The sequence below is a fragment of the Stegastes partitus genome, unplaced genomic scaffold, assembly GCF_000690725.1.
Source record: "Stegastes partitus isolate 25-593 unplaced genomic scaffold, Stegastes_partitus-1.0.2 Scaffold137, whole genome shotgun sequence".
NCBI classification, from domain to species: Eukaryota; Metazoa; Chordata; class Actinopteri; family Pomacentridae; genus Stegastes; species Stegastes partitus.
In genome coordinates, this window is record NW_007577868.1 from 81232 (window position 1) to 92011 (window position 10780).

The 10780-nt window shown below is 38.8% G+C and overlaps 1 protein-coding gene across 1 annotated transcript in view; it reads right to left on the bottom strand.

Annotated features, from left to right (window-relative positions):
- Positions 1 to 322: 322 nt before the first annotated feature.
- Positions 323 to 10780, bottom strand: part of sypl1 (synaptophysin-like 1) — a 13606-nt gene continuing 3148 nt past the window's right edge. The window contains exons 3-6 of the mRNA XM_008278891.1: positions 5847 to 5965; positions 5562 to 5766; positions 4323 to 4514; positions 323 to 2394 (exon numbers count right to left, since the gene is read on the bottom strand). Coding sequence (XP_008277113.1) covers positions 2263 to 2394; positions 4323 to 4514; positions 5562 to 5766; positions 5847 to 5965 — 648 coding nt within the window. The 3' untranslated portion in view covers positions 323 to 2262. The remainder of the gene's footprint in view (positions 2395 to 4322; positions 4515 to 5561; positions 5767 to 5846; positions 5966 to 10780) is intronic.

The following is a 10780-nucleotide window of genomic DNA, read 5'->3' on the forward strand; positions in this document are numbered from 1 at the left end:
TCAAATGCAGCAGTTTATGTCTTTTACTGTAAAACTAAACAGATTTTATACAAAACGATGAGGAGAGGCGAAACAGTGCAAGAATTTCATATGTGTTGTGTAAAGTTTTCACCTGCACAGCATCAGGAAATCTTGCATTTGTACCGAAACTACTAGGTTTTGTGAAATTGTTTCCATACGGAGGCTCGACTACACACACAAACGCACAAATTGTCACATTTACTCGAGAAAACAATGAAAAATGTGGAGCAGAGTGGACATTTTGTTTGGTTTTCTTATGGGTGTTTGAAAGTGTGGATCAAAAAGACACTCACTAAAGAGATCAATGAAAAAAAATCATTCATTTTTATTGGGAAAACAAAAAGTACACTGGAATTGTGCATGTCATGGAGTGCATAGCTCTCTTGGATAAGACAGTTTGGCAGGTTAAATGCATACAAATCATTAAAAAGCTATAGTTAAAACGGATAATGATTGCAGGAGTGCAGAAGGTATAACCAGTACACCCAACAACACACACACTAGATGTTTCATTTAACTTCGTCTTTGGGTAAAGTTAAAGGAATTTACATCATTGTACATTTTTTTACTATGTGAAAACACAACAGACGAACAAGAAAAAAAAAGACAGAATCACACGACTCAACCTAACAATTTGCATATACTGAAAGTGAAAAACAGTTAAAAAAAAAAAAAAAGTGACACAGTTCATAGAAAACACAAAACCAGCTCGTCGTTCGGTGTCTTGTGATGGATTATAATAAGGCAGACGGCGGAGAACAAGATGTTCTGGACGGAACAACAACAACAAAATAATTGATTTAACATCACATGGAGATATGAAACAAGCAGAAGGAAAAGAAGATTCGGTGGAATATTTTTTTGAAAAAAGAAAATGATGAAAATTACAATTAAATAGTAAATGTGATGTTGCTGATACATTCAACATGATGACTAAAGGAAGGCACAGGACTCCTCTTTTAACTGGTACCTTGGTAGAAGGTTATTTCCTGGGCTAAGAAAGAAGCAAACTCTCATGTGTTCTTCTTGGAGTGAAACTCGCAGTGCTTTGAAGGACATTTTAGAATCACATTAAGCACCATGTGTGAACAACGACAAAACAACAATAGACAAACTACATTCCTAATATTTGAGTAGGAGGCCTCTTTGCTTGAGTATCTGAAAGCTTAAAAAAAAAAACTAAATTTGCTTTCATGCGTAGATTGACCTTTAAACCTGCAAGAATACAAGCTTTTATAGATGCATATCATGATAAACTCTCTAGTTTGGTCATTAATCGCTTAAATTTGCAGCTTCTGATTTCTGCCACTAGAGGGTAAATGGTTTAACTGTGAGAGAGCCAATGAATTAAAAGGGAAGGAAAAGTTTAAAACGATATAAAATGTGCAAAAACATAATTGAACAGTGGGAAAACAGGTGTCTACACTTACCAATTTATCTTCCAATGAATGCAAAATCTTAAAGGGGTTTTCTTAAATAACACGATGCCTCACAGTGAAAAGTTCTCCCCTCTGTGTTACCCTGAAAAACTCACATTTTTCCTCACAAAAAAATGTAATTTTTGCTCCATATGCTTAGTTTGATATCTTCGAGAGCAGGTTTAAAGTACCTCACACTCATCTGCATGTGATTAAGTGTAATAAACTCAAGCAGAAAATGGAATTAGAGAAGTGTATAATTCCTAAAAACAAGGCACGATGCTGCTATAAAGCTTAAATTTGGTCTGAACGTTTGGTTGTCTGTGAATGTGTGTGCTTGCTAAAGCATAAGAAGTATTTGGCATCCTAACTGTATTGGTGTTGCTATAGTATGTGGAGCAGGTTAAAAACATAAAGGCACATCAAACCTTACGTGTGACGGCATCTTCTGCCCACCTGGCCAACTGCTCCTGGGCTGCTTAGGGGAATATTTTTGCTTTTATGTATATTTCTTTCAGAAATGTGCAAAGAATGATGTAACATAAAGTCATTCTAAGCTACAAAATGCCAATTAAACAGCAGCTGCTGTAACAATAAGGTCCAAATACCTACAGATGACCTATCAGTCTGTCCTTCATTTAATCTGTCTTCATCCTCTTCACTTTTTTTTGTGTGTGCTAAAAATGTTTTTATGCACATTTGTCTACGCATGAATTTTGCATGCATGCATTTATACTCGACTGTGTACCGTAAGTGTGTTGTTGCATGCGCGGTGTGTGCGCGTTACGGTTTGTTTTTATACGACTGTCTCGCTGCGTGTTCGTTAGATCGGTGCAGGGACCTGTTGCCTTCCAGGTCCAGGGTGGGAGGAGGATTTCTGGGAGTGCCAACGAGTCTCCTTGTACACAAACCAGGCATTGCCCGCCCACACAAACATGTTGAGGTAGCCAAACACCTGGAAGACCAAAAAAAAAACAACACATTAATAATAATAGCAAATGCTTTCTTGTAACACACTATAAAATTTAGGGGATGATCAGTGGTGGAAGAAGTGTTCAGGTCTGATAACTCAGTAAAAGTACTAATACAGCCATGTAAACATACTCCAATAGAGGAAGAAAGTCGTGCTATTTAAATAAAAGCACATTACAAAAAGCACATAGTGGTATGAGCAGCAATGTTGATATTGGATCATTTATTGAAATAAAAAAAAATCTGTGAAGTCTAGAGGAAAAAAATCGAAAAAAAATGTGACCCTGAATGCACAAGGTTTTGTATTTAAAGCTAAAAAGTTTGGAAATCCCTGCTATAATCTTTAACAATGTGCTGTATTTCAAAAGCTTGTTATGTTATTCATTGTGTAAAATATTCATCTTTAAAGTAACCAAAGTTGTCTAATAAATGTAGAGGAATACTAAGTTCAATATTTCCTTTAGAAATTGGGTTAAATGGAAGCATAAAGTATCATAAAATCTAAATACTTACCTCAAAATTGTACTTAGCTGCCATGATTGAGTAAAAGTAAAGTACTTACTTCCCTTTCATCACTGCTGATGACACATTCAAACACTAACAACAGGCCCTTGTTCATAAAAGAGTAACATTTTTCAGAACTGAAATAAGTAGATCAACTAATCAACATCTGTACTAAGTTAAAGTTTCCTCATTTCTTTAATCAAATCCATTATTTTGTGTCAATATTTTACATGCATGATCTGAAAAGAATGATGGCTTTACATGAAATATGGCTCCACTACCGATGCCATTCAGCTCTTCAGTTCTTTCTTTCAGAGGTATAAAAGTGTTTGATTCGGTGCTTCACTTGGACCCAACACAAATTTCATTCTTTCAGGGTGGTTGGTACGAAGCTGAACCCTCAACTTGCTGTATGATTCAATTTTCTTAGGCCACAACTGAGGCTGTGCTTCGAGCTCAATTGGTCTGAAAAGGAAACTCAATGTAAAAGTGACTTCAAACTGCGTTCTTTCTAACAACCAGCAGGGGGCGACTCCATTGGTTGCAAAAACAAGTCAAATTGCATCAAAGTCAACTATAAAATGAGTCCAAATCTCACCTGATTTGCTAACTCAGTTCACATCTGACAAATAAGTTCATGGTCTTGCTAATGTTGAATCTCCTTCAATACAGCATGATGTTTAGTTTGTAAATTAATGTAACATTTAGAGTGGAATCATTTCTAAAGTTGTTAAAGTTGTTAAAGGTGTCGTCAGGTTTGAAAGGCAAAATCCAAACTCAATGAGGGACCATCATACTGTAGTTGTTTGTGGTGCTAGTTTGCAGATATTTCACATCTTAGTTTACCGAAAACAAACTCAACTTAAACTAAAAGATGATGACGTAATGATGAACGTGTAAATGAAGAGTTAACAGATCATGAGAGTGCTATAATTCATTCTCAGGAGAATATACAGTCAATTTGATTGTAGCAAATGTCATTACAATCGTCAAGACATTTCAGTCGACCACATGACGTCGATATTTCCATCCAGACCAGCGTGGCAGGACGACTGACGGACACCAACTGAAACTGGCCTCTCTACAGCCATGACGCGAGTGTGGCTAAAGAAGACCAAATCTGATTTGGACTTTGAAGTTTAATAGGATGTGACGCATATTGAGCAGAGCGCAGCTACAGCGTCTGAGTGAAATTAAAGTGTTACTGCTCAGTGTCTCATGACTGCAGTTGTTAGTGCATTATTACATTATTATTCTATTAAATAAGATCAACTGTGTAGATTCTCAGGTTGGAAATAAATTCAGCGTTTACATCATTGTTTTTCAATAGAAGTGAATGAATGCTGAGGTGAGTGAGACGAGAGTGAACCACAATGTTCTGTGCGTCTGCTCTGTATTTTTTCTCACCACAGAGATGTTGAGGGCCCGCATGCTGGCGTACTCCGTCACCTCGCAGGTGACGTTGGTGCCCTTACAGAGCGCCAGCGTGCCGCTGATGCCGTCAGTGTCCGTGGCGTCCTTCACGTTCTGCAACCCCTTTGCCCAGGCGGACGAACACACCAGCCACAGGAAGACCAGGAAGGCTGTGATCACAAAGTCCTGGAGGAGAGAGCAAACCCATCAGCTCTTCGAACAGACGCTACAAGCCTCTCATCTCTGAAAATGCACAAAACCTTATCTGAGATTTTGTCAATTTAAGACTTCGCTTCAAGTTTGTCTTTTGTCTACTAGAACTGCTGCAATTAGTTGATGATTTTATTGCTGCACGCGTCAACATCAATTTATTTTTCTATTTTGTTATTTGTATATCTTTAGTATCACTGTGTAATTCTTGCAATATGACGTCAGTCTTTTTCGGCTCCAGTAACTGGTCAGCTGCAGTCAGCGCTACAGTTTTAGCAAATGGTGACAGCTCAACTCAGGTCGGTGTAAAAGTTTCCACAGATCCAAATGTATTAGAGCTCAGGAAAGGATCCCGCAACAGAAAGGTAGTTTGGATACTACATAGACCACAGCAGAACAACATTATACATGAGCACCAGAAGGGAAACCCAGAGGCATCTGTTTGCTTCTCTCCTGCTCTCTGTGCTCACTTTACTGTATTTAAATGCAGCCATAATGTTCACATTTACTATTCTGTTGTCCAACTACAGCATGAGTATAAATTAGTGACTAAAATGCAGCTCATACCCCTGATTCTATAACCCAAATTTCATCTAACAAACTCATCATCCACAAGTTAAAGATGACAGCTGTCCTGTGAATTTGGCAGAATTTTTTAAATAGAATTTAAAGCTAATATCAAAGTCAGACAGCAATTACACAAAAATGATGATTTGCTTGTAAAATATCCGCCATGTCCATGTTGCACTTTAATATACAGACCTAGCTTTGGTACTTTGGTTTTCTAAAATTAATTGTATCACATTGAAGCTGCCGGTTTAATGACTGTTTTACACTTTAATATGTTGTTTTTTTTTTAATTGTGTAGTGTTGCATTACACAATGACATACAGTTAATCAAGTTAAAATGAACTTAAATGAAATTGACTGGATAATTCATCATAAGGGTGAAACAGTTATTTAAAATAATCAAGAGAGAAACAGTTTGCTCTAATATCTACTAGAGGTGAAGTCGATGCTTACTAAAATGGGTCCAAAATCAGAGTCCTTGTAGACGTGCATGTAGCCTAAATAGACCAGCAGAGCCGCCATGCTGTACAGGAAGCAGACGATGCCGACGCCCACAAAGAACTCGGCTGAGGAGGCCGAGTCTCCCACCATGTGTGTGGTGGAGACGGAGCGGTTACAAAGCGTGGTGTTCCCATCAATGAGCGGGACCTCGCTCAACCTGCCGACGATACGAGAGAGAAGGTTAACGTCGTCATCGCTGACACTGAAAATAACAAAAAAACGCATTGAAAACCTCACCTGAACGGGTAGTTAAAGTTGGCGTTGAGAGTTTCATTCTTGCCGTCTCCACAGAAGAGAGATATGATGTTCCTCCCAGAGAATCCGCCACAGCTTCCGAAAGCAAATATGGCTGTGAGCTGCATGGAAAGACAGAGAGAGAGAGAGACGGTTCAGACCCTGTTAAGATAATGGATAAAAATAACAAATCAAAGCGACTTTAGAGACAAACTGTCACACACAGAACAAAGCTGCCAATAAACACAATGAGGTGGAGGTATTTAGAAGCATCAACTACAGCTCTAAACTCAATGAGTGGACCAGTTAGTCAGTTTTCCTACTGTGTTAAAGATACAAGCTAAACCTTGATTACGCTAATTAAGTGGATTCCTTTTCAAAACATTATCTCTTAACTTACACAATCTGAAACGATGACTGCTCTCTTCAAAATGTGGCTTATGAGGCTGCACTAAAGCTGCCATTCAGCCCTCGAATTCTTTCTTGCAGAAAAGCATCTGATTCAGCGTGTCGACCATGTGACACTAATGCTCTCCTTAAAACCAACACAAACTAAATTCTTTCAGTCGGGGTGGCTGCCGTCGAGCTCAACTCTCCGACTGCTGAGGGCGAAACAATGATCACATAATTCACTGGGTATTAAGCTTATACACACTCGCTCAATCTCACTTTACAGCATCACTGGTAGAGATGATCCAGCGTGAAAATATGGACTATAAATCACAATATACTGCTGGATTTATGACTTGCAAAGGTCCACAACAGGCTGACGGAGGCTTCCACAGCTGTGCTACAGGACAAGTCTGAGATTTAACGTCTCAACATGGCGATGAAGACAGAAAAGCAGCAGCTATAGAAGCAAACAGACGTTTAGCTCAACAAAAGTGTGTCATGTAGGTGTATAATATAGAAATTGACATCAACAAACTTACAGATTTACGATAGGAATATTGGAAACAACAGAAATGGAGTTATACAGTCAAAACGGAGTACATTTTAACCCTCAAAACCTACTGACAGGTTTGAAAAGGCACATTAACCCCACTGACCAGAGCCCAAAACTGAAAACATGAAGAACTGCCAGACTTTAAACCATCCTTTAACTTAATATCTGTGACATGCTGCAATGTCAGAAAGTTTACTTCATTAAAATCAACATATACCATTTGCTTTAACTAGATTCTGTAAAAAACTAAAAAAATCTTTGCTCCTTGGGAAAACCTCAAAGCCATCAGTGACTCGGCTGTGACCAACAATCATGTGACAAAACTTCAGAGGGCTTTCGGCTGCAGGCTGTGTTTACACAGAGCAGAGTGGAGACATATGAATAAATACTAATTAAGAACTCTATTGGTAGTAGTTACACCTGAGGGCACAATTGTACATGTTGATTTCATTTTTTTTGTAAAGTAAATAATCAAAGAAATTCAATATTTTTTTCTTTTCTTTTCTTATGATTTACAACAATATCACTCTGTTATGCTGCACAAAATATATTTTTGAGTCCTGTGTACTTCTAGCCATGGTTGTACTTTTTAAATAAAGGTGCAGGATGTTATATTGCAGTAAAAAATTAACCCACAGTGAGTAAAAATGACAGAAGCAGAGAATGCCTAAAACTGCTTGGGGCTCAGAGAGTTAAACCTGTATTTGTTTTTATTTTCTTTTTCTTTTTTTTTTTTTTACCATTTTGTTAGCTGAACAAGCTGTACAACACTAAGAAGTTGATATAAAGAAGACGGTTTGAAGTCAAAGAATCACTTTTGCTTCAGGAGGTTCCTAACTTGAGAGAAATGACCTGGAAGTATAGAAGTGGCAGCTATGGGATAAGCTAGCTGCATGCTTTAAATGCAAGGAAGAGGTCCTTCCTTTCCTATCTCCTTCAGCAGAGGAGACACTTGGTCTATGTTTTACAAAGCAAAAGGAGATTCCTTGAGGCAGCAGCAGTCAAGATGCTGCACCATCCACAGCAGGAGAACATCACCAACATCTGCTGTGTCATGATTACGTAGCCTTGTCTAAGTGCATTCTCTTGTCTTTTTATATGTCCTCATGAGTTCTAATTCTTATTTTAACTTAAGCTCATGACGTTTGCACATCGAAAGTAAGGTAAAGTGTTTAGGAGAAGACAAAAAATTAAAATTTTTTTTGATTATCCAAATGCAATTTTGTTGTAGTTCTGGCCACGCAACAAACACGAGAGTTATCTTTACTTTAACTCCTGAGCTGCTAAATCTGCTCACCAGCTAGTCTGTAACCTGGTCTCTGTGCTGTAAAGCTGCAACAAGTAGTCAATTAATTAATTAGTCGGGGGTGTCTGGAGACTAAATAATTCATCAGAAATGCAACATCCACGGCTGGGGAGCATTTGCAGCATATTTTTTCTCTGTTCTCACCACTGTCACCTGCTGAAATAAAGGACAAATGCCAAAAAGAAATAAAAAAGAAATCCCTAAAACACAACATTAATTGATTAATCAATAAATTGGCAACTATTATTAGAATATAATAATTGATTAATCACTTTTAAGCAAGACTTTTAAACATTCTCATAAGATTTTTTTTTACATTTAAAAAAAAAAAAAAAAAAAATAGTATTTCCTTAAATCCTTTGGTTTTGGACAAGACCACAGATCAAACAATCAGTTGGTCAATCAAAAAGATAACTGGCAGATTATTATTATTATTATTATTTTTTTAATCAATCAATCAATCAATCAATAAATGCAACCCATTTGGTCCAGAGCAAGTGGTGCACAGAGGGTTTTTTCAGCGGTTTCTTGCTGCAAACAGCTGCTGCTTCGGCTTGGACGTGACACTGATGAGAGCGGCCATAAAACAAAGCAACGAGCTGAAAGACACTAAGATGCTTCATGGGGCTGAAGGGATCCACTGTTCCCCTTTGTCCTGGAAGTTTACAGGCTGAGAAATGTAGCCCCAGAATACATTAAAGAAACAACTGAGAACCCAAAAGTCAAACAAAGAATCCAAGACAGTGAATTATGTCTCAATAAATCAACGACTGAAAAGGTTTCGAGGCTTTTCTACTGTAGCGGACGACACGCAGCGAGCAGGAAGCGGATGACATCATGAAAAGAACGCGGCCTTTGATTCGCGGCGTGAGGCAATGACATGCGCCGCGGTCTGTTCATCTAGCAGCGCACACCAACGTTTACAAGAGACACTTTGAAGTGACCTCTTAAATTCTGTTCCGTCAGCACGCAACTGCATCGCACATGCTCGCGCTGCAAAAAGTCCTTACAACAGGACTTCGCTTCACACCGCAGGACACACATGTGCGCACACACACACACACACACACCTCGAGGCCTTTCTCCAGATGTTTCTCCAGATGTCACTGGCTGCCACTTCCTGTTTTTCTGGCTACACACACCACGATAAGCTACTTCTCTCGCATTCTTGTTTCGCCGACTTTGTCACTCTCCGACCACGAGGTCACGGGGCAGCGCTGACCCGACACGCACACACATTTTTATTGTTTGATTTACGCTCACGTAGCCAAAGCACAAACACCGAGCTGCACAAACGCTTGCCAGGACAGCTGAATATTCTGTCATGCTTCCAATATTACTATTTAGTCTTCATTAAGGCTACTGGTGGCACCTTCTCCAAACACAACGGCTGCCAAAGCCTGCGATCACATAGCATTGCCTTAACAGTCCTTAGGCTTCTTTTTGCTGGTATTCCAGACATCTGCAAACAACTCCGTACCAATTTATGGACATTCCAAACTCATAATCAAGCTGCGAGACAGACTGGGCGACACAGCAGCTACTCATAATACGCAGTAGGAGTTACACATTTACGTATGCGGCGCAAACACTCTCGAGTTATTCGGTAGGGAGCGGCTGCTTCCACTGGGAATCTGTCATTTCATTTCATCGTTAATCTTGGAAGTCAGATCAGGAAACAGAATAATCAGAACTGTTTGCTTTAGTTCTTCCACTAAAATCACTGAGTTCAGGTCAGTCTGACTACAAAGCCTCTGCGTCTTTAAATGTGGCACCGCCACGAGTCCAAAAAGAGAGATAATGTTGTTATATCGTTACACAACATGTTGTGTAAATGTAGCGGTTGGTACACTAAACCCTCCTTCCTGTTTACTACTGTACTGACGATAATATCGGGGGAGGTATGAGCGTCGGGCCGTGCCGTGCCGCTTATGTGCCAAGAGAGCTGCTTTTTCATTTAAAATACTCAACACGCTACAAGGTAGATGAGAGTTGGAACAAAAGCGCTGCTGCATTTCACACAGAGACTTTAAACTTCATCAGCGGCGGTGATAAATCATTTGTCAGAATTCAGGAGCTCTTTCATTCATTTGCTGGTTTTTTTTCCAGGCGCTGTGTTAAATTTCTCAAAAACACACTTCTGCTTCCAGGAAGCACGATACCATCTATATACAAACATGCATTACTTGAAAAATTGCATGTTTATTAGTGGAATGCTTCGCTGAGCATCGGCTTAATGTTCAAAACCTCTTTTCGGGACAGGTTATACTGTAGAAGTGCAGTAGCGTGAGTAGGGCTGCGACTACCATAACAAACTAGCTCGCCAGAAATTCCTGGATTTATACATTAATCGTTTGGGTTTATACAACAAATCTGAATAATAATAACAATAAAACACCTGTTACACCTCTAAAAAGTCAAGTGGAAGATCTTTAAATTTCTCATTTATTCCACACAACTGTCTAAAACCCAAAGACATTTTTTACACCAACAGAGAACAAAGAAAATCAGTAAATCTTGACAGCCAACAGGCGAAAACAAGCGAACGATCAGTAGTTTTGTTTGACAAATGACACTAAAGACAACATCATTCACAAACTTCTTACAGATAAGTTCTTGCTGGTAGCTAAATAAATAACTGACTAATATATTTACTCACATGTGGTGACATTATTTTCTTATACT